Source organism: Rhyacophila brunnea, unplaced genomic scaffold (assembly GCF_057557595.1).
Source record: "Rhyacophila brunnea isolate RB1 unplaced genomic scaffold, BYU_Rbru_1.0 scaffold_6, whole genome shotgun sequence".
NCBI classification, from domain to species: Eukaryota; Metazoa; Arthropoda; class Insecta; order Trichoptera; family Rhyacophilidae; genus Rhyacophila; species Rhyacophila brunnea.
In genome coordinates this window covers 26,455,947-26,482,259 of record NW_028233276.1, presented here as the reverse complement: position 1 = coordinate 26,482,259, position 26,313 = coordinate 26,455,947, and the positions used below count along the sequence as shown (strand labels likewise).

General features: G+C 33.0%; 1 protein-coding gene across 1 annotated transcript; it reads right to left on the bottom strand.

Annotated features, from left to right (window-relative positions):
* Positions 1–275: 275 nt before the first annotated feature.
* On the bottom strand, positions 276–26,099 carry KLHL18 (Kelch like family member 18). Its single transcript, XM_085957258.1, has 12 exons — positions 25,941–26,099; positions 25,549–25,734; positions 22,121–22,251; positions 21,868–22,008; positions 19,644–19,832; positions 17,496–17,666; positions 16,972–17,108; positions 12,318–12,540; positions 11,305–11,384; positions 6,490–6,688; positions 5,422–5,612; positions 276–4,068 (listed from the first exon to the last, which is right to left on the bottom strand). The coding sequence occupies exons 2-12, from the start codon at positions 25,702–25,704 to the stop codon at positions 3,941–3,943; spliced, it is 1,746 nt and encodes a 581-aa protein (XP_085813384.1). The 5' UTR covers positions 25,705–25,734; positions 25,941–26,099; the 3' UTR covers positions 276–3,940.
* Between the last annotated feature and the right edge of the window lie 214 nt (positions 26,100–26,313).

The following is a 26,313-nucleotide window of genomic DNA, read 5'->3' as shown; positions in this document are numbered from 1 at the left end:
TGAGTTTAAAAACAAAGAGGGACTTATGTCATTACAGTATGCTCTGTTCAGAGCTGTCACATGCACAGATTTGACGAAATGGACTGCACTCTGTGGCAGACGCGGGGACACAAATAACCAAAATCCATATTCACACATTAATTGAAGTCAATATGTAAATTGTCCAACACTGTGTAGAATTATATTACTACACTTTATAACAAAATTATAACATTAATTTACATAATATGAAGCGTACATGGCAAAAACAGGCTCATCACATTTTTTTTATTTTTGAGATTTAAATGCCAATTTGTTCAACAGAGGAAGTGCTTAAGAACAGTATCATTAAAACTACCAAAATCGATTTTATTGCTTCATAAATGAAGTGAGAAGAAAGTGTGGTGAAGGCAACAAATCAGCTCATTGTGTATTGTGGCACTGCACAAAAATGTAGGATATGTTTTTATAACCTTTTTTCACTTTTATTATATTTCAAAATAAATGAGAAATCAATATATAAATTCATTTACTTAATATTTCCCATTTTCCAACCAATAACGATTTCATTCTTCTTTTTGCTCTCTTGCAAAATTATCATTTTGTCGATGAGCCTGTTTTTGCCATGTACCCTTACGTATACTAACAAAAAAATTAACTTGGATCACGACCCCCAAACTCAAGAGCCGTTTACCAAATTGTCAGCATCAATCCGCAATAAAAATATCAGATCACCTGTTCTGAGGTTCTGAACATTTTTGCATAGTGGCAATAAAATTGATTAAATTAATACCTAATATTTGCAAGTTTTAATGGTACATAATGATTCCTGTATTAATTATTTTAAGAAAAATATACAAACTTGTATTTCTGCAGTGTTATAGGAGATATTATAATAAAAGTTTTTCAGCGCAGACAACGCAGAATTTCTTTATAAGTTCATCGTGGTCTGGATGATATATGCTGATAGACAAGTGAGAAGAAGGAATGTATGGGATAATCACGTATTACATAACCACAATACGTAACCAATATAAAATTATAATCAGAAAATGGAAACTTTATTTAACACCCACAGCTGAAATATAATTTTATCAGTTCATTGTGGTTGGATACTTTCGACACACCTAATTGTGGAAATCAGCGATAATCCTTGAAGATGTGTGGATATTGAAAAATCAAAGGAATCCTGCAATGTGCAATTATTTTGACTTAAACTCGATTTGCGAAAGTCCTTCGAAATATATTATTACAATGCTGTATGATAACATAACGTAATAATATATGAAATAAAATGAAGATTTAAATTTGAACTTCAATTGGTTCAACGCGATGGAAGGGTTTCTGGTGGTAAATACACTTATAGTACAGTAAAACCTCACCATGTACACCATGTGCAGAAGATTCGCACTATGAAAGATTGCATTTTAAAAATTTACGGAAATACTACTAGTATTTCCGAAATCTTTGGAGATATGAATGCTTTCGGAAGTGCTCAATGAGGTAATCACTGTAGTGGTCAATGACTTCGGGCCTTGTCAGCATTATTTCGACAGTGTAAGAATTAGCAAGTCATTTAATCTATCGCACAATCGTCGTATCTACAGTCAGTATATTCTACACACGTAACATTATTCGATGGGATCGAAACATTCGAAGTGCAATAATGCAGAGGCCAGCAGATTTCTCAATTGCAAACTTCATCAACAATGACTCACAATTTACCGAATATTCATGCATATAATTAGCGGGTCATAGTTGATGAGTTAGTTAGTCTAAATACCTATTAATATCAATTTTAAACTCTGTCCGATCAGTAAGCTTTGTGTCAGTTGCTCCGCACAGCTTTCTATTCCACCCGAGCTCGGACCTCGGAACAGTATCATAAGTATTGTAACATAACGCTCTTGTAACATACTCTTGTACCGACTGTTTACGCTGCAAATAAAACTCGCTCCTCCATCCATCGGAGTAACCACCAAATCTCTACTTCTCATCTCTTCTCCTGATGACTCTCCATCTACACCTGCTGGTCATCCCCAATCACCGCGGTCACGTCCCTCAACAACGAGACCCGCAAAATAACTCTGGACCCAAATCCATTAGACATGCAAAAAAATAACATGTATTAAATATGAATTTAAATATAGTCTTATGACAGGTCCTTAGAAATATATTATGTACCATGCTATATGATTGACTCTTCAATCAATGTCTCCGTTAAATCTTGGGGTACTGCTACGTCACAAATACTTAAGTTTTTGAGCAGATGCGTCCCATCCTGAGCGACGGATGTGATTATGAAGACACGCTTCACGTGACAGGTACATGTACTTTGGATGCCACCTGAGACTACTCTCATGGCACGGCCACATGCATTCTGGCGTTGTAGTCGACCTTGTCTCACCCTGCAGTATTGCTACAACAATGATCTATATGCTGCAGATTTAAAATGACAAGAGGCGTGAAACTTGACAGAAGAAATTGGTGCAACGCTCTGTTTGATATATGCTTCGCCGGTGGAGCTTGACAAGGTGTAATAACATATTATTTAAAAAAAAATATTTGGCATTCTTGATTGAAATCCTTGGAGAACCGGATGCTTCCAAGAGATCCTTTTTAGATCTTTTTATCTCAGAGAAGTTTATTATGTATAGGACTATCTATGTAGAGCTCTATTATATAAACATTTCCTTGAGAAAATAGAGTGGAAATGGTATCACAGGTCATGGAAATGATCACTAAACCGCATGGGTCAGCACATTAGACTTAAAAGTGCCAGTGAGTTTCCATTTACAAAAAAATTGCGATACCAAATATCTAAATCGCCATAATCTTTCGTCAAAACGTGATTTGCTCAGTTTGTCTTTAGCCGATTCTTCTGACACAAATCTTTCAACTACAACTCATCTATCAATCTTAAAAATCTCATCGATAAGTAACTCTTGAAAATGCAGATTCATTAGAGAAATAATCGACAAGGTAGAGAATTCTGATGTGCAAAAGATTCCCAAAAAAAACTGATCAGTAATACAACAGACTGGTCTCTATCCGGTTTTGTAAACAACGGATTTCAAATTGACGAGAATAATCAGTATGTATAACAGTACTGATGATTCCATGAAATTATCATGGATGCGAAAAGAAGACGAAGAAGAAGAAAACGTGGGACTTCACTGCAGTTTGCTCTGTTCAGAGCGGTCACAACTACAGTCCAAATAGGCAACATGTTCTCCAACCTCTTTAGAAATGTTCAAGAGAACCATCATATTTTAAGTGTATAAATAAAGAATGTGCATGGAGGGGCTAAGCAAACAGAAAAAATTCTTCACCCACACTGTGCACCTCTCTTTTCTAGTAGACGAAATACGATTATATTTTGACATATTAGTCAAATAGTGATCTAACGATGAGGAAATATTAAGACAAATTGATGTATTAATTCTCATGTAATAAATACTCTCACACTAAACCAGATATGTAAATTTTTACACTGCTGTATCATAGTGCGACTTTTTGGAATCAATCACATCTAACACCAATAAACAAGCAAGTGCAAATATAAAAAAGTCTATCAAATTAATGATAACATAGTTACAATGATAAAAGCTCACAACTCTAAAATTTTCGTTGACGGTAGCCTTAATCAAAGTAGTATACGACAGTAATTTAAGCTCAGAACCCAAATAAATTGACTTCCTGAACAAGAAATACTGATTGAGATAAAAATATATTTTTTTACATAACAATCAAACAAGGATCACAACATTAATAATTCTATAGACATGTCCTTGTATTTTGAATATTGATAGATTTTCTTAAAATTTTAATTGGTTCCTAGCTGTGTGAACAAGCTGTAAAAATAAATCAATTGCGAAATAATATGACAGACTTCCATAGAATCATCATTTGGTGATCTTCTATAGTTTTGACAGCCATACCATATCAAGGGACTCCCAATTCAATCTGCGCGAAGAACCCCAACTCCGACTCCTCCTTCGTGAGCGCACATCGGTGAAACAAACGACCATGTGTCTACGAGAGGGTCGTACACTTCAACTGTACTGAGATTGTTTTCACCGTTGTATCCTGCAAAAATAATATTTATTTCTATAACGCATTATTACATAATATTATACATTCTTCAATTGGAACAAAACACATTTATTGGATATATCATTTTTATTAAAACTTTCGAATAATTAATGATTTATTATAAATGCCATTGTTTCAGATAATAGAGTAATAAAACTATTAATTTTTAGTTCATCCGTAGTGCACCATAATGATCCTATAGTACGGCAACTAATGTTTTTTTAATTCTTTGCTCAATGATAGACTTTCTGTCTCTATTCCATGCTGAGAGTAAATCTTGTATAAAAAAACTATTTTACATTTAGTATATAAAAATCGCAGGTAGAGTGAATCTTATTGACGTGTAACGATAAACTGTCACAGCCAACTCAAATAACAAAAAATGAAGAAAACGATCGCGGATGGGCCTTAGCTACCAACCTTTCAGCCTATAGCAAAGCCTACCACTAGAGCTATAACCCTGTTAAATTTCATTATGTATTATGTAATAAGAAAACATTCACAAATAATGCCTCCTTAGATGATTTTGAGTTCTATCATGTGTGCGCACAACACTATATCAGATAGAAGAAGCGACAAATATTGTTAAACTCAACATTTAATGCACACTAATGGTAATATGCGTCAAGCTCAATGTAATTATACACTACAGCGTATATCAATGATGTCTTCTGTAGCAAAATAATCCTTAAAAGTTACAATTAAAAATAGAAAACATTTTATCAGATTGTGTGGCTAATTAATTATATGATAATCAAAGATTTTTTTTACCATGACCGATCCTAAGAAGATCATAATATGGGCCTCCACAGAGTGGCTGTTGTATTAATATATTTGTGTTTTTACGAGAAATGGATGTTAGCCATATGCTCAACCTATTAGGTCCATACTCTGATCCAAACACTCTTTTAAAACTAACATATGAATTTGCCAAACCCAGGATTTTGAACTCGGGACCCGCAATATTATAAGCCAACGCGGTAACTGTATACATATTACATTTGGTGGGTCACAATAAATAACATGGCAAGCCGTGTATTGGGCACTACTTATTAGATTCTTATGTATGGTCAAATGAAAATTTAGAAATGCATTTTGATATGATTATAAAATTCAAACATTTTACTTAAAAATAATTATAGATTACATAATAAAGCTTTTATTAAACAACAAAAAAAATTTACTGTTACAGCTGACACAACATATTTTGATAAAGCTAAAATATGATTATTTAAATACATAGGTGATAAGGTTGGTATGCACTTTTTAATTATAGGATTTTGTACATAAGTACATAGTGTTGTGGGATGATATTAAAAATGTTACTGGAATAAAAAAATTACTTACCACCAACCGCCCACAGCTTCCCCATATTTGCAACTAAGGCGACCCGTGATCTCATGAGATTCATCGGTGACAAAAAACGCCACTGATTGTTCACAGGATCATATTCCTCTACCGATCTGAGAAAAGTCGACCCGTCGTATCCACCGCAAACATATATTTTGCCGTTCAACGTTGCTACGCCAAGTCGACATCTATTTGAAGAGAAAATTACAAATTGATTATGTTTTGATAATAATTTTAAAAGCTGAATTCAATACTGAAGACTGGAGAATATATCAGTATTAATAATACTGATTAGAGCAAGAATTATATTAAATTTGCATTACAATATCACAGGATGTAAGCAAAGGCATGTACGAAAACCCCAGGTTAATTTTCACAAATCGTAGACATGTATTGGAGCCGAATTGAATTTTCATCGATCAGCACTTTGCTAAAAGTGGTAATTTGTACGAATTCAAAAGTAGCATTTATTTAAAAACGAATTAGCGCAACGGCAAAGTGTTAATCGATGAAAATTTAGTTTGACTGAAAAAAAAATCTACCATTTGTGAATAGAGCCTGATGGTTCCAGCCAATTTTCTTTCATAAAAATTATATGTAGCCAAACAAGTACATCACATTTATAGTACTTGATATATTTTTACCTTTAATTATTTTTTTCAAAGATTTTTATTAGTATGTACCTAAGTGTAGGTATATCTGTGGATCTATTCTATACACAAGATGGCTATCGACGGTAGTTTATCATATTTATGTATTGAGGCAGTTAATTGTCACAATAAGTTAACTGTCTAAGCGGTCAAAAAGTGCTATGTTTTAACAGCTCCTCTTTTGGCTGTGTTAACCTTCAGAGCGAGATAGATAGTTTTGACTGTTTAGGTGGCTGACTCATTGTAATAATTATAATACCTCAATACATAAATATTATAAACTACCGTCGATAGCCAATTTGTGTATAAAATAGACCCACTGAGGTGTTTTAAAATTATTTATGATCAATAAAAATGTTACATTCTAAAATCTCGTGATTAAAAAAAATGGTTTATTAAATTTATTTAGTTATACCTTCTAGTGAGCATGGGCTTTTGTTTAATCCACATAGGATGTCGAGGATCGAATTTTTCAACCGAGTCAAATATAGACAAGCCATCGTGTCCTCCGAGAGCCCAAACGCACCCGCCCAGAGACGCCACGCCGCCTGCCGATCTGAAGCGGTTCATCGGAGATACTACCTCCCAAAAATCATTCACCGGAGAGTATCTCTCTGGAATTGTACAAAGAGCCAATAATTATTAATAAGTAATAGAAAATGGTTGATATATTTCATTGAATCGATCAAATTATTCAGAGGGTTCAAAATCACAGTTGCTATGGGCCTCAATTTACAATTATGTTCAAAAAAATATATAACTTAAGGCGAATTCTTTGCCTCATTTTACGATCAAATGTGACTTCAACGCCATCTAAAGGCATCTACAGGCATCTACCATGAATTTCTAAAAATGTGTTACTAAAAACTTTCGTCGATCGCAACCAGATGGCAATAAAATATAAAATAAAATATTGTGTGTCGCCACATATTAAAAATCATAAGCTTGATAAAAATGCATTTAAATTTATTATATATTTACTTACCTATGTAAAAATATTTACAATTAATATTTTCCCCATAAAATATTTACAATTCTAACATATCTATTTGATTTGATTTAAAGTGTTTATGATTTTTACATTTTGTTTACCGTAGTTTTTTTTACAGTGGCAATACAAGGGTATCCTGTCCAGTCAATGAACCAGATTTTTTTACGTTGTCAATACGAATTAATATAAATATTTTTCTACAGTAAAATTCATTTATAGTAGTAAATGAACATTTAAGTACAAATGTTTATAAGATTGAGTTTAATCTTGTATAATTGACAATTACATCGAATTTCTACTAGAGGTGGAATAAAAGAATGATATGAAATGAATAGCAAAACAAATGCCATTCGAATTATTATTAAACAAAATAAGGAATATACAGTTGTACTTGGTTATTACTAGGAAGGTTGGACCGGCTGAATGTGCTCGTTATAAGCGGTACTCGTTATATCAGAGAATAGGTATTTTTATTGTCGGTGAAAACAACAATTAGACACTTAACTAGTGTCATAAACGTAATCTGTCCCCGGCGGCATCCTGTCCGATCGGATTTTATTGCTTAGGGTCGAAATGTCTTTAAACGATCAACACATTACCAGTATTTTAGCTCGGTATATCCGATAAGTATCTCGTTATAACAGTGAATAAAAATGTACAGAGAAAATCATATACCAAATGTCAACGACTGTTTCCTCATTACATCCGAGATCTCGCTATGTCCGAGATTGTAATAACCGAGTTCGACTGTAGTTATAATTATGACAATGTCGATATTATATAGACATCCCAATTCATTTCGTTTCAACCATGTCCGATCTTAATGGGTTCATATGGGCCTCCACAGAGTGGACGATTTGTATTAACTAACTAACTATATCTGAGATAAGAATAAAGTAAGACACGCAACGAATTGAATAAAAAAGAAGTTGGAGGTAAGAAAAAACGTAAATAAACATGCGAACAAATCTTGATAAGCAAACCCAAGGACAAAATAAGTGACAAATTAAAAAAAAAATTGTAAAACGTAAGAAAAAAATTTAGAATTTGAAGTAAGTGCACCACTGATTACATAATATTCTAAGAAAAAGACAGAACGTTATTTCTTTGAAAAAATCTAATGTCGATTTTAAAGAACAGTGCAAGATAAAATAAAAGATAGTTTTATTTATTTTACCTATAAATGTGTAAGTGAAATGGATTTGGAGATATAAAAAGAAACCTTATTGGCCCAGTGGTTTCTAGGTGTGGACTTTTGTAATTCCCTGAAGATCTCGAATAAATAATTAAAAATTATCAACACCTATACCATATTCCTAGGTATCTACTATGATTGAAAAGTAGATCTTAATTTTTTGTATTTATGATTGCTTCATAAAAAAACAATATTTACGACTTTATGATGTAGCAGATAAATGAGCAACTAAATAGTGATCCAAATATTATGAAAAGTTCAACTATCAAAGCATCACGGCATAAAATTAGTAATACCACGGTTATACACAATTTATTATACCTACCTATTGTTATAATTTTCTTAGTTCATTTAATCGTTTTTAATTTAATTTATTTTCAAATTCACCTCTTATGTGTTCATTCACTGAATTGTTTACCCTATATTTTATGGAGACTAATAATAACTTCTATTTTCTACATACTAAATTATCAACCTCCACTTTTTGACAGGACGGCATACAGTTATATAGGCACGTAGATAATAATTTTAAGGCCGTAGACAGGAATGAACGTTTGATGGCCCAAATATAGTACAATAGTATGTATGTAATTAAAATTAGGGTACAAGTCGGTTATCCTGGATACAGCGGCAAAGACATTTTGAAAATAGCCTATATACTGGATTATTTGTTAGGATTACCTAATCTAACTTAAACTAACCCAAACTAACAAATAATCCAGTATATCGGCTATTTTCAAAATGTGTTTGCCGCTGTATCCAGGATAAACATATAGAACAAAAGTTAGTGAAGTGGAAGTTTGTCGAGGCTGTTTTGATCGGGTTAATTTGTCTTTGAATAATATTGTGACTAGAAATTTTAACAATTCTTATTATTTTTAACATTGTATATTGTTCATAATTTTCGCGACTACCACGTGAATAGACGATTTTTTTTTTACTTATAACATTTTAAACACTTAACATAAATATGGATAAATTGTACAGTTACTAGACAAAGATTAAATTTGATGTGTGTCAGAAGTATCTTAGGCATTTTCGCTCGTATGCTTTCTTTATATTATTATGAAACTATATTTATTTTAAAATCGCTTTATAAAAGGTAGGTACGTCAAAACAGTAATAAATATCTGAAATAATTACACAACACTATTTCAGAAAGTGGAGGTTGATATATGTAGTCCATTGACATATGCTCTAATATCGCAAACAAAAATTATTGACAGCAGAATTAACACAGTTTTTGTCTTCGTACCTGGCGAACCTTTATTTTCAATGTATGTGTGTGTGTATGTATTTTTTAATCTATGCAAGTACTGTTTCAAAAATAGTTCGATTTATTTCCGCGTTAGCAGCATATGTCGATAAAGTCTTGTCAAATATTCATTTTTTTTACAATCGATTCGTTAATATACAAAAATACAAGATTAAATTTAAATAACTAGCCTAAAAATTATTAAATAATATTTTTAATAGAAACGCTAATCGTTTTTTGCGATAAATTAAGTCTGAACCGAGATGTTTCGATTTTAATTGCATGCTTTCTAACCTCTAAATCGATGTTTTTTAAATTTGAAAAAAAAGATATAAGGATATAATAAATTCCAATTAACGTTTAGCGTTTCCCTAGGTAATAGATTTACGTACATTTTTATCGTAATTTTGATAATAAATCTTATGTCATTCATTCTTACCACCCGATAGAAATGTACCGAATTTGACACGTATTTTTGGTATATAGAACTCCACGATACATCTTAATTTTTTATTTTATTTTTCTCATTACTTTTGAATATATATTTACCGATTAATAAACTTTTCTAGCTATTTTTCGATAACAACTTTACCTAGAGACATCACCTTAATAGCAGTGCATAATATTATAACTAATCTTATTTTTCGCAAATATCGATTATGTAGTGTTTCAAAGTATTTTAACTCTGTCTCTGAGTGTAGCAGAAAGAGAAAGATCATTAGTGTGACTACTGAAAATGATTAAAAACTTCCTACAAGTTAATAACACTGAGGACAATGAGCTAAGAGTGATTATGAATTGACAACATTAATTTAAATGCTAAAAAACGATATATCGTTCATAATATCAGCGAGAATTGCTAACCATGATCGTTGTTGACGTCACAATGCTTAGAATGGTAAGTTATTTTGGGAACTTTGTACTGTGCCATTATCAAACTGGTTTTTATTATGTTTGCTTTGCACATTTAATTACCATTTTTAACATTTCTTTTGCTTCTTATTTATTTGAAATTAAAGTTATTTATAAAATGGGAAATCCACGTATGTTTCTACGTTATATTAAAACTTATAATTGACATTAAAAGTAAACAATCTAACGTTATTGGCAATTATCTAATCAATATAAAGGTCGGAATTATGCTACCGGGAATTTATAAACGCATGTGTGAACAGGGAATATAGATTCAAATTCCCTCAATTGGCAAGTTTTCAGGCAATCGGGTAATCCTCTATTCAATTCAACCTACCGCAAGTTGTTACTCTCGGTGGTAAAATAATAATCCAATCACACAACCAATAGGCAAGGTAAATATTAAAATGGTAAAAGTAATACTGTATTTTTTTTATCAACAATAATTATAATTGATAGCATTTCTCGTTGGGAATTTGAAAAATACCATTGCAGTCAAAGGGTTAAACATGAATTTCTAGATATTTTAGATTATTTTGAAATAGAAATAAAATTTTCTAAAGTGGGAGAAGCTATTATTGTTAAATAATATTTATATTTTTCTCGATTTTGAAGGAGTACTCAAAATAGCAGTTGCTGACTATATGATACGCGAGCTAAGTCACATTTAAAAAAAGACTGACCCATCACAATAATTATGATATCAATTTCATATGTGTATGTTTACACAATCACTGCTGACCTGTTAATTAATATTTAATTACTATATTTAAGTATCATGTTAATTATATCTAATGGCCAACTAAAGCAAACGCGCTAGTCGCGGTGTTAGCACTAAATGAGTTAAGGGCTTTATGAAAGTGGAAATATTACGCACCAACTGTATTTAAAGAAGTGCAGCCATCATATCCCCCGCACACGTAAACGTGGTTGGCTAAAGATCCTGCTCCCACCGCACTGGAAAAAAATGAAAGCGAGATACGTAAACGATTGTGATGATATAATATGCATGTACATATAATAATGATAACGGAACAATAAAAACTATGTACGGGTTTAACAAAAGATTTGGTCGGGTAGTAATAAATACAATGCCTAATCATTAACACGCACACATAAAAAATTCTGCATATTTATAATATAAGAAATGTTACAAAACTTGTAAATTCATTATTTGTAGACAGTACAGACATTCTTAATAATATTATGTTATTCACATTTTATCACAGGCAATGAATGCTCTATCAGTAATGACACCATTGCAAAATGAACTTTTGACATTACTGACGCTATCTAAACCCTACGCCTCGGGGACCTTCTTTACTTCTTAAAGAATCATAATAGGACCTCCACAGAGTGGATGTTGTATTAACAGATTTTCGTTTTTATGAGAAATAAATTTTAGCCACAGGGTCCAAACAAAATGTAAATTTGCCAGACTCGGAATTCGAATACCCGGGACATTATAAGCCGACACGTTACCGCTCGGCCATAGCAGGCATATGTATAGAAACAAAATAATAGTAACAATGTTTTATTAGATACAATAAAAATATTCCGCATTCCATGGACGGCCAGGCATACCAAATGTCTCTGTAATGGAAGAGCTTGGTCTCAAATAAAGTCTCTCTGCTAACCGCAGGAGAAATATTCTTAAATTTTTCGGTCATATGGTAAGAAGAGACCCGAGCAGCCTGGAGAGAAGAGTAATCTCTGGAGGAGTCGAAGGGAGGAGGTCGCGAGGGTGCGTGTTTTCCAGATGGAGTGACACTATCAAAAAAGTGACTGAATCAACAATAACAGAACAAGATCTCAAGAAAAAATTGTAATTAGGTTATGGCTAATAATATGAAAAATATAAATATTAATAAAAATTCTTTTACTTTATACCTGCGTTTAGAATGCATTGAGGCGACACGCGACCACTTCTTAGTGCTTCTGTCATAGGCTTCGACGGTAGCAAGCCTCTCCACCCCATTGTATCCTCCCAGGGCCAATAGCCACGACCCCAATGTGGCTACGCCCACTCTCGAGCGTAGTGTTGACATGGCTTCTGCCGAACGCCATCGCCCTAGGTCTGGATAGTACGCCTCCACAGTTGAAAGTGACTCACCTGGACATATTACAATTAGGATGAGTGCTAACAGCTCATATAAGATTGGCAACTTTGTAATTCAAAAGATTCCTAATTCAAAAGTTTATCACTGCTTTGTTACATTATGGGAAACCGCATCGGTATTTACAAGTTACTCATATATATAATAATATATGGTATATAATATGTTTGAGTACTTTGGTTCTTTTACAAAGACATACATAGTAAGAACACAGAGATAATTAAAAAGAGTCAACGAACAAAAATACCATTTGAAAGTATTAAAATATTATTTGTTTCATGCCTGGAGCACAAATTTTTTAATCACCTGTGAAAAAATAGTAAAATGAATGATCTTATGTTTTCGAAAGACATATTTTCTATGCAACCTAGAACAACCGAGAGCATATTTTAGATGATATTTGTAAAATAAGTGCAGATTAAATTCTGACAATTCTGGATATTATTATTTATGGGTTAAACATTTTTGGAAGAAAAATCCTGTTGGAAAAAAGATTACAAAGCTTAGCTTTATCATCCGTATGGTGCTATGAGCACAAGCAATCGAAATTTTGCTGGTTAGGGTATGTGTACCAAATGAACGATCATGAGCCAGCAAAATGGATAACAAGCAATCCAGTAAGGCACAGGTAGGGTCGGATTTACTATAGTAGGGGCCCCGGCACATAAAAAAATATATGTAAAAACATTCAGGCAGAGATAACAGACACTTTCGCACCATATTCGAAATCAACAGCAACAAAAAATATGCCACTGACAGAAGTATTAATAATGCAGAAATATTTCTCAATCACATGGTCAAACATACATAATATAAAATATATTGCAAAAGTCACGTGTTGCATTTAAGTCGTTCTTTTTACAACTTTGGAATGCATAATAAAAATTACGATTAAGCAAATATAATATAATAGTCTTCAGCAAGCAAATAATATAAATACTAATATGAAGAAGGGCCCCTTCAAGTATAAATCCAGCTCTGGGCACAGGAGAAGAGGTAAGTCAAAAATTTGATAGCTAGAGCTAATGATTGCCATATGTCAGAGATACTGAATTGGAAATGGCCACTCTGGACAGCAATTGATGAAGAGAATATGATAATTATTTATATATATTAGGATAATAATTATGTACTACTAAATAGGACAACGTAATACATGGAAGTGATTCATGGGTATGCTGTAAACGTTGGACTAGAACATGATGAAGCCATGTGGTAAAGGAATGCAACAGTCATGTTCATTGCTGCAATTCTTAACAAAATAACGCAATCAACATTGAGTTAAAATTATTGGTAGCTTGATGCAATTCTCACCACTAAGCCAAGTGCACAAGATTCTTTGGAAATTCGGTGATCATCATGTCACTTGTCTCGGCAGGTTATCTTCCTCTGACTCGTTGCTTCACTCTGGTTTCAACATCAGTGGAAGTTATAATATATACGTAAAATACAAGGTATTTCAGAAAGAGATGCATTTTGGAAAAAATAAATATTAATTTTACAAGGAAAAACGATTAATTAATTAATTATTTTTTCTGAAGCAATGTGTAATATAAGAGATTTAAGAATTCAAACACTTTATTGGGCCTACATAATTTAGAAACTACCTCAGAATTATATACGTATTAGGAAAATTTTTGTCATAAGGGACTTATTATTGTGTATCACCACCCAGTTTGCAGCGGATGTGAGTTCAGGTTCAATTAGGTACAATTTTTTTTATTTTTTGTAATCAAGGTGTTATTTCACAAAATAATTTAATTTTTAAGGTATTTTAATAATAAATAATTGATCATTCACATTTTCGATAACTATAATTCGTCACGTCTTAATGGGGGTAGTGGATTTGTTATAATGTGATGATTTGTGAGAAGGGTTTGGCAGAAAATGTGACGTCATTAAGACAAAGTGGCTAAATATTGTGTGACATCATTTATGGACGACCCCTAATGGGGCCATATTGTTTTGTGTGAACTACAATTAAATGTATTTGGACGGATAATTAAATTCACTGCAACGTGCCCGAATAATCTTACTAATTTTTTTATAACTTTCTGACATACACTGTAGGTACTACAATTTCTATAAATAATGATGAAAATGTTGTTTTCGTTGGCCTGTTTATCTAGTTTGAATGTACATAAATATTGTTTAATATGTAACATAAAATGTTTCGCACTGTATTCTTATCAATATTGAACAGCATGGGTCGTAACCTTACTGGAATAATCAAATTCTATACACATATATATATTATATATTAATAATTACAGCTGCATATGCATGAATTTATGTGGTCAAAGGTCTATTCATAAATAGAATTCAAGATGTAACGTTCTCACATGTCAATTTTTTGATCAACTTTATGGTGAATGTTAAACAAGAAATTGAAAAATTGATAGGTATGCTCCCACATATTGACTTAAGTTAAGCCGATTGTCGTAATCGACGCCACGAGTCAATATGCTAGTTCGTTAACATCATTTCGTCTGACCACTTTAAAACTTCTTCGGATAAAGATGCCATACTTAATTCAGAAATTAAAATAACAATACTCGATAATACCGCATGACAATCAACTAATCACATGCAAGTCAAAACAAATTTCCCGTGCCAGTGAGAGTTGTTATCACCTTGATTGCTTTAGGCAACCAGTTGACTCAAATTATGATTCACTGTTGAATCGACTAAAAGTAAAAAGGACCACAACTTTGTTCAATTCAACTCGCAAGTTGATTAACTTAGTTGAAATATGGTTACCACTTGTCAATCGACTTTCAACTGTATGTTGAATGACGAAAATAATGTGAAAATGCATCAATAGAGACCGATAGCTATAACTTGAGGTGCGGTGGTTTAGAGAACCGGTACGCAGGCAATAGCTTGTAATACATTGGCAATATTCACATTACGACACTAGCACCAAAGTCGCACCTCAACTTATTGTTGTCGCTCTCTATTATTTAAAATACATAATTACCAAAATTATAAATAATATATAAAATGCAAACACGTTCTAGATCAGTGTTGCACAAACTGCGGCCCAAAATAGCAAGTACTTCATCACCAAATTTTTCATTGAATACGACAATATTCTAATTTCCTATATAATAAGTTCTATCATGTACATAATATAATATATTATGTATATACGTAATGTAAAGTGGAGTGATTGGAGAAGGGGATATGTTACTATTAAATTTAAAATAATAAAATATATATCTCGTCTAGTATAATAATATGTTATCATAATTGTTTACCCACTGCGGCCAATGATATTATTAATGGACAACGCACTCAATACAGTAGCTAGCAAGTAAATTCGCGCATAGCGATATTCGCACATAGGTACACGTCACGCAATTTCCATTATGCGATATCACGCATCGGGAATTTATAGCAATATCATCTTTATTGTAATGGCGTTAGAATAGTGTTTCTAGTGTCAATCTTCATTTGAGCGAACCCGTTCGAACCGAACAATTCGGCAGACCCGAGAAAAAGCATCGGGAATTTATAGCAATATCACCTTTATTGTAATGGCGTTAGAACAGATTATGCCATTCGGCAGACCCGACAAAAAAGTGAGTGTCATTTTTTTTTCCAGGTGCTTCGTCCATATTAATGTCATTGACTGCAGCCCATGAAAAAATATAAAATGGATAAATTGTGGCCCTTCTTTCAAATAGGTTGTGCATCACTGTTCTAGATGATTAGCAATTGTATTATTATTTAGAAAAGCTCCCTGAATTGTGATAGATGTAACTCCCATTCGTAATCAAATTATGCATTACTTGTTACACGAAAATATTTAAGAAAAAATACCAATTAGAAAAATTCTAAATGAAATCTTCAAGAAAAGATAAGTCAGATTCGAACACACAGTTGCTTTCCGGGTGATTGCTCTCATTACTAAGTTACCAACCCAGGTGGAGATATTACCTATTAACAATGCTACTATTGAGGTGTATTGAAAATCTGTCATAGTAGCAATCAACTTTGTCATTTAAATCAATGCAAGAAACACCCATGGTAATCAAGTTGGTAGAGAGGCCTTGTTTGTATCTGTGGGCCATATGTATAATCCAGCAGCTGTTGACACAGTGCAAGGATGCAATAGGTTGGGTTAACAATCATAATTCAATTCATAGATGTCACCAAGATTACCCCAAATCTAGCTTAGATGTCCTTTTATTTGAATTATTTTGAAAAAGCTTCAGAAACATACTAAGGACTTAGATAAATTTGTGGACATAATGGGATTCAAAGTCAAAAGGTATTCGAATTCTATTGTCTTGGATAAAAAAAATAATTAAATAAATAGATATTTTTCACGTTACTTCGTTACGATAATAAAATTTGAAACTGTATGTTGTATGTATTCTTTGGTCACTATTAAATCAACTAGATGAAGTAATTATACTGACCACTTTTGGTGAGACCGCCGACGGCGTAAATAATTCCAGAAAAGTATTCTAACGTCCGGGGTTTGGTTTTGTATGCTGTCAGCAAAGATCGCCTCTCTGGCATTAAATGGTAATCACGAGCTTCATCCAGTAGATCTCTGAAAAATTACAAGGAACAGACTAATACTTAATATTACATTTACGAATATTTAATACAAAACAGAATTTTCCCAGTATAGTCTGGTAGAATCTGTTAAGAATAGGTACATATTATATTCAATTACATTATATACAATTCAATATTTAATAAATGGATGAAACATTAATTAGACTAAAATTTATTTGAGTGGTACATCACATATTGGTACATTTTTCTTGTGTGATTTTTACATGGTTTAAAAGTTATAAATCATAACATATTGTATAAAATTGCACATAGAATATGTGCATATTTTTTGTTAGATTTTGTCTAGATGGGTGACTTATCAGTTTTTGTTAGTAGACACCTCATAATATGTATTATTATGACATATGTACGTACATACCTGCATTGGTGAGATTTTTTGATCAAATCTTCAGTAGCAACCCTATCAGCCAAATAATATGAACATAGCAAAGGGAGTCGAACTTTGGCAAGAAGTCTGGGTAGACTCAACCCGCGAGTGTCAGGGTCATGGCGAACCCACCGCATTAAAGCTTCAAAGACGACTTCTTCACTAAAAAATAAATACACAATAGATTTAAAATCTCAGATGTCTTATATGGCCGAAAACAAAATCAGAGTACCTCCTGGTTGTCCGATATCAGTGAGGTTATGTGTCCATACTTAAACCCATTAAATGCCAGGAGGTATTAGCATGGCGGTTTCTATGGAAAAATAAAACCTTATAAACCTATCTTTATTTGGTATAATCATAAAGACTCTATTTCGGTTAAGTATTTCACCAAGATTCCAAGAGATGGCAGTGTGCGTACAATATATTAAATTATTTAAAACAATTGACCGGGGCTAGTATAATGAGTGTAAAGTACAGTGTGTATATACGCTCATTTTTTATAGCCAGCCTTGCGTGCATGGAATTGTAAAGCGCATAAACACGCTTGTGGCATACATTCGGAAATACAAACAACAAATTTTCCATTCTTCCAATTTGTTTATCTATTGGGAAATTTTTATATCACTATCGGTGCACACCATGAATCATCAATCATGTTAATATAATTGTAATAATTAAGACTGATATACATTGTAAGTTATAGTATGTTTAGGTATTTTCATAACAATGTAAACCAAGCAGCAAGAATTATCAGTCCACCGAGTGTGCAAAACACAGGTCAAAAACCTCACACAATGGTGAAATTCCAATATCTCGCTCACTGGTATTACGAAGAATTATATCGTTAGATTCATAGTTTTAATAATAACAGATTGCAACATTGTCATGTACCTAAGCAGTAAAATCATGCCATTGTCGCTGCAGTCAAGCAGCGATTCTATGTACCCTTGGGGTCATGCACCTACGATTGTGCAATGCACAACGTCTCACTCACTCAATATTTTAATTCATTATTAAATTATTTCTCTAATTGTTTTCGCAACTTTGTAAGCAGTTTGCTACTTGCGAGACCGCATCAATTTCCTAGGCGAATACTGCTCGCTAAGCTTTAACATCATCAGAGTTCAAACGGGAAAACAATAGACGATGCTCTACGGTTATTTGCCCCAAGGCAAGTATCAATTTGCGATACTTCCTTTGTTATAAAATAGTATATAAACTCGATGGCACGATCTACTAAAAACACATGTATTCAAATCTTTCATTCAGTAACATCTACTTCCGTCGAGTTGGATAATTTCTTATAAACGCCTCGTCATAATCTTAATTGTCAATCAATACTTTAACAGCTCAATCACTGTAAAATTGTATGTATCAAATTGTATCATTTATTGTGGGGATAATATATTTGGTATTTACTTTAATCACGCATCAACCTTCTATTCATTGAAGTCATTCAACCTACCTACCCTCAATCATCCCTTACAATATCACTATTAAAAAGTGATATTTTTCACCACATACTTTATAGTATGTAATCACTCTAGCTGATTTTTTAGTCTTTCTAATACCCTGTCCATTCTTATTTTGTATTTCTATGGAAGGTTAATCATAGCTGTTGCATGTATTCATAATATTTAGTAGCGATAGACTGATTTATTGCAAAACAGGAAGGTGGGCAGTGGCGGATTTAAATATTCAGGGAACCTACCTGCAGCACTAATTGAGGGCCTTCATAGAAAAAATACGTATATTTATATTATATTTGATCGAAAATTTAGAGACCAAATATCCGCATTCGACTTTAATATACATTTCTTAAATTGATTAAGTAATTTGTAATACTCTTATTTTTCGTCGCATCATCAATACATCATTCAAAATGTCAATTAAATTCATTCTTTTCTCTTAAGTACCTAATATAGAATAGATGAACGTTATCAATATAGGGTCTTATTACATACTGTGTTGATTGCTTTCAGTGTTTGAATTTTAAAAAGTTTCTAAAATTTTTGTTATCATTGAATATCTTGAATGTTTGATTGCACGTATGTTTATTGGAGAGTACATATTCGAGATATTGGTGGCTAGAATTTTAATTGAAAGATAAATTTTAGTTTCAGATAACCAACAAACCTATTGACTTGTAGTTCGTCACGCTGGATAAGACTGTTCAATTCTTCTTGGCTAAGTTCTAAGAATTCACTCGATGATGACACATCCGCAAAATTTCTGTCTATAAACTTATCACAGGAATCTATTAATGTTGAGCAACCGTGAGTGTCAGCGAATTGTCGTATGCCAATGACAATGTGTGGATGAATTCTGGAAAGCAAATCAACATACATTTAGTGATGCATTCATACAAAGAGCTTGGACTATTATAATATAATGAGATGGAAACATATGTTTTAACTTTATGAATTAAAACACTAATGTTTCTACAACATTTTTAGTGTGGTTGAATTGGTAATCACAATTTTTTTTATTCTGTATGTTGGCGCATTGATACCTCCTCGCAATTCTTCGAAGAAGCACCAAGTTCATCATCCATTGCCATGTAATAAACTGATGTTGCCGGATTTATCTTACCAACAAACATTCAATAATTAATGGGAACAACTGATTGAGTGACTCTAAAATTGTTGGAAATACATGATTTTGTAAAACCTTAGAAAACATACCTACAGTAAAACCTCGTTAATACGAGTTCCATGAAACTCCAATCCAAAAAAATTCGAATTACGAATTATGAAATGTATGGGGGGATAAAAAATAAAAATTTTGAAATTTTAATTTTTTTTTATTTTCATTAATTTCATTTCTGATCATAGATGTGCTTACCAAATTGGGTGATAAAATGTCATGATTATTTTTATTACCTTCATAAAATAAGCAATTTATGATGTTTTAAAAAAAGTCTCACAATTTTCAAAGACTGGCTCACGAAATAGTGTACATTATTACGATTTATTGAATATTTTTATATGCCAGGATACTGAAATAATTTCGAATTACGAAATTCGAATTAAAGATATGGTTTTATATGAAAATAATGTTCAAGGGACTTTTTTTTCGCAAAAATTTCGAATTACGGCGAATTTCGAATTATCAGTGTTCTTACTAACGAGGTTTTACTCTATTTGGACCATTTAAGTTAGACCAAGTGGGACTCAAACCTTACATATTTCACTATCTGGATGGGTACTCTTATCTTTTGAGCTATTGGACGGCCTATGTCTCATGCAAATGAAAATTAATATTTGTATTATCAAACGTCACCAAGGTTTTTTCAATGATTTTATCTAATATGTATGTTTTCTGAGATTTTTCAAAATTATTCATTGTCAATAATAAGAATTTAACAATGGTATTGAATAAAAAAATGTGTCAAAATGGTTTCGTTTTTTTCAATACAGGCTATGCGAAATGGCTTGCAGCTAATATAATCGCTTAGTACTTACTTGACCCTTTTCCAACATTTTTTTTGTCTGTAGAATTACAATAATTGTGTCTAATTTTATCACTATTGCGAAATGAAATCTATTGAGTAAGTGCTAACTTGGTTTAGCATAATTGATCAATGGTGAAGGGTGGAGGTAGGTTGTTAAGATCCAACATAAATGGTGCACACTGAACTTTATCAGTCAAACATATTTGTTTTCAACTAAGACTACAATATTATGTAGATAGTGCTTGTCAGTTTTAGAAATTCAATTAAACCTTGCCTAATTCAAGCCAAAGTAAATAGTCAAAAAATATTTGTTTGTCTATAAATCATCTAAAATTGTGCCATTATACCATACATAATTTTAGATATTTTAGATTTGGTTAGGCAGGGCTTAATAAATTTAAAAAAACCAACTGACACCATCTGTAATATGTATTGCTGAAAATGTGTGCACTAGTTTTATCAGATCGCCCATAGTACACGTCTTAAACTATTATGGTTTAGTTTAGGCAGGGTTTTATTAAATTTTAAAAACTAACCTGCACTATCTGCAAATCGTATTCTTAGTTCAATGAAAACAAATAAGTATGACTGACGAAGTTTAGTCTGAACTATTTATTTTCTTTTATTTTGTTAACTGCCAATTCATGGTGGAAATGCATTGTATTGTTGTTTTTTTTTGGAGTACTTATTTCACTTTTAATCAATAGATTAGGACCGGTTTCGTCCGCCTCAGAGGGACATTTAAACACAGACACAAAAAAAATTGCGTTTTATGAAGTATTTATGTCGAATCTTAATATCCTACCTCCATCCTTCGCCACTGTAATTGCTAGCAGACTATTTTGAGCTGGTTTGAATCACTGAAGCCTCGATAGATATTAATTAAAGCATGCATGAATAACAAACCTATGTTTTAAGAAATCTGCGCATGCGTCGCGGACTTGATTTAGTTGAAGATAGGAAGATCCCACCATAAGCGATTGGACATTGAAAAGATTAACTTTGATTCTGCCTGTGTACGCAAAATTAATCAGATTTTCTAGTGATCTGAAAATATAAAGAAAACAAGATAACTGAGTATAGATTGACTGACAAATATAAAATAAAAAGATTTCATTAGTATTTATATGTAACTGATTATGTATAATGATAAGCTTACAGTGGATCAATACCCTGCATAGTTATCTCTTTGAGAGTGCTTTCGACCATATCGGTAGTGAACATTACTTGAAAATATGGTATAGTAGAAGCCAGTACAATCCTATGTGCAGAAATAAGTGTGTCGCCAATCTGTAAATTAAATAATTAATATGAATATAGACACAAACTAAGTATGTCATTAATACCGTGATATGTTCCTGGAACGTTGATGATTCGAATAGTTTATTTCCATGTAAGGTGTCTAATTATAATAACCGATAAATCACACATATGGTTAAAATCTAACAAAAATTACGTACCCTCTTCTATATGCAATTTTCATACAGTATGTACCTAATGATCCATAACTATATACTAATAAAACCATACGAAAAAAATCATTAAAAACCTAGAAATACAAGCACAAAACCGCCATTTAGTAGTAATATTAAATTTGACTAATCGGTTTTTGTTATTAGACACCTTATACAAAATCATAATCATAAGTAACTCCCACCGGTGTTAGATCCAAACCTAGCACGCTGAAGAGCCCAAATTCCCCACAAATACATGGTGGGAATAAGCCACACGCTGCAGACATGCAGCATATAACATGCATAATTGGAGATGAAATCCTTTATGCAACTGTGGAGAAATTCTGAGAATGTTGTTGAGACATGCGTCTTATTTGCCTTTCTGGTATCTATCGTGCTAGAATGGATTAAGGCTCCACCAGCGCCACTCTAATGATATTCAATATCTCTATACTGCCACCAACACCCTACCACTGTACGAGTCAATAGTGTTTTGTCACCCATGATAAAATGCAAAAGTGAAAAAGCATGAGCAATAAAGTGTTGACATATAAAACGGAGGGTCTCGGGTTCAAATTCGGGATCTGGCGAATTCACATGTTGTTTTTTCAATGTGTGTTTGAGCTCAGAGTGTCGACCTAATAGTTGATCAAGTGGTTTCACGTAAAAACAACCTCTACTGTGGAACCCCGTATACTCTGATTAGGATCTGACATGGTAAGTAATTTACCTATTATTTGTCTACTATAATTTTGGTTTGCGTAATTTGTACGATAGAAAGTAAGTATAGTACTTATGCCAAAATACTATGTACACTGTACAGTTTTTAAGTTGAAAGTAATTATTGCTGTAATTCAATATATTATATACATGTATAAGAAAACTAGGGTCTTTTTACTGGTTCTCCGCCACCGGCCGCTGTCATCTGTCAGTGAGCGCAGTGTTGCCAACCGAACTATAATTATAGTACATTTTGAATCGCGTACTATTCGAAAAGTTACATTTTCGTCCGCGTACTATTAGAGATTATGCGAGAGAACAAGCCGGATTTAGAGGAGGATACAGCACTATGGACCATATCCAAGTCGTCAGAGAAATCATAGAGCGGTACCAGGAATACAAACTGCCACTATGTATGGGTTTTATAGACTATGAGAAGGCGTTTGATTCGATAAAGAAATGTTCAATACTCGACGCACTCAGAAAACAAGGAATCCCTGGACGCTATATAAATATTTTTAATAATATATACAGTAGCGCAACAGCATCTGTAAATCTCCATAAACCATCGCGCAGATTTCCTATCAGCAAAGGAGTCCGACAAGGTGATACAATCTCACCTAAACTATTTACAGCTACCCTTGAAGACTTATTCAGGCAACTTGACTGGAATGACAAAGGGATCCCCATAAATGGAGAATACCTGAGTCATCTGCGCTTTGCCGATGACATAGTAATTTTCTCGCAAGACTCAGAAGACCTCCAAAGCAGAATGCAGGAACTCGCTGAAGTAAGCAACAAAGTAGGTTTGAAAATAAATGTAACAAAGACGAAAGTCATGTTCAACTGCTTTGCAGGCCAAAAAGAGATCCTCATCAATGGCACTCAGCTCGAACAGGTGAAAAGCTACATCTATCTGGGACAACAAGTATCTATAGATGGATGTATATTTGATGAAATTGTTCGCAGAGTAAAGCTAGGCTGGAGTGCTTTTGGCCGCCTGAATAATGTCTTCAAAAGTGACCTTCCACTGTGCCTAAAGCGCAAAGTGTTCAACCAGTGTGTGCTTCCCGTGATGACATATGCGTGTGAAACATGGACCCTAAGTAAAAGAGAGATCCAGAAACTTAGAGTAGCACAACGTGGTATGGAGAGGTGCATGCTGGGCATAACGCGAAAGGACAAAAAGAGGAATGAGTGGATAAGGAAGCAGACAAGGGTTTGCGATGTAATAGAGTTTATTAAAAGCCTTAAATGGAGATGGGCTGGACACATAGCTCGAAGAAGAGACAATCGTTGGACAAATCTAGTCATCCAGTGGTATCCAAGAAGTACAAAACGTCCACAAGGTAGACCTAGAGGCCGCTGGATCGATGAAATGATAAAGTTCTGCGGAAGTACGTGGCAACGCAAGCACAGGACCGAGAGAAGTGGAAGCAACTTGAAGAGGCCTTCATCCAGCAGTGGATAGATTCGGGCTGATGATGATGATGATGACTATTAAAAAAGTATAGTACGTCAAAAATACCACAATTAAAAAAAAGCTTTCGGCACTTTATGAAAACAGTCTATTTAATTGTGCGAATATTCCCCATTGCTTATTTCATTGCTTTTAAAAGTTATCTAGGTAATATTGCGATGTTTAAAGTTCTGTAAAATGTTCGTACTTCAATCACAGCAAATCGTAATAACGTTAAGCGAGGGACGGTGTATAATATAAATAATATAAGATCTCAGTGTGCGATATTAGTCAATGGACGTGGTTTTGCGTTGTATACACTCTCCACAGAGTAGAGGTTTGTATTAACAGATTTTGTTTTTACGAGAAATGGATGTCAGCCACTTGCTCTGTATACCTGTGGTTAGGACCCCACGTTGTGTATACCTAGGTACTCTAAAAAATTAATGTGACAGTTAATGGCGGCGGCCGGTGTTAGCATTTTTCGGTCGTAAGAGGTGTTATAATTAAGCAGGGCATCGGAATTTCTCGAATTCTCCGTTATGTTTATGTGACAAACAAAAAAACTTTCATTTTCTACACGTCCTATAATTTTTGCCGAAATACTATAATGGCTTGGACCGCGTACTATAATTCGATGACAAAAAGATAGCTAAAATTCAAAATGGCGACTGACAGATTACGATGACGGAGAACCAGTAAAAAGCACCGAAAACTAGATGCTGTCGCAATACGTGCTAGATAATAATTATTAACCAGTACTTTAGTAAAAACAGGTTATTAATTTGTTACTTGTGGTAGGTACCGAGGTATATTCAAGACAATAAAAGTTAATTAATAAGTACCTTTTAAATAAATTGTAACAAGAGTTAATGCCTATTTCACTATAGCAACATAATATTATTTAATAATCACACAATGAAAACAAGTCTTATTAGTAGATCAGTATTTTACCTTTAAAATAACATCACAGAGTTTTCCTTGTCGTCGCAATTCATCCATAACAGAAAAACCTGCTGAGAACAAATCCGATTGTTGGAAAATAACATTCTCCTCGCTTTGGTAATTGGGTTTGAAAGGAGCTTTTGGTGGGTCATCCATCTCGAGCATGATTATTTTAATGTATTTGGACAGATTACACTATAACAGAAATAAGAAATAAATAAATCTATTACAAACATCATCTATATTTGTACCATATTGTACGCATCGTAAGCGGCATAAAATTTGTAATTTTTTATATAACATCGATAAGGCATAATTTAAATTTTAGAACGGCGAAATATTATTTTTATACTTGCTTGTGTTTTAAAACACTGAAAAATTATATTTTCTGTGATGCGTACATTGTAAAATAACCAACGTTTTTATGCAGGGATATTTTTCAAAATTAATTGTCTTCCAGCTTGTACTACCTAAAATAAACGATTTATTAATGGTCTGCTGGTCCATTGAGTAGTAAAATTATAAAATCGAATGTTGATTGTGGTCGATTTTTGACGTTTACCACTAGTGTTGCCAATGTTGACAATATTGCCATCATTTTACCCCATGGTAGAACATTAATTTAGCATAAAACGGGTATAGTCAATGCCAATCTATAGTCAATACATATCTTTTATTAGATTCTATCTATAATAGATTGGTACCTATTTGTATAGTCATATTAAATAATGGAACCGCTAAACTTTTAATAATAATGTTATTATGCGCACAAGC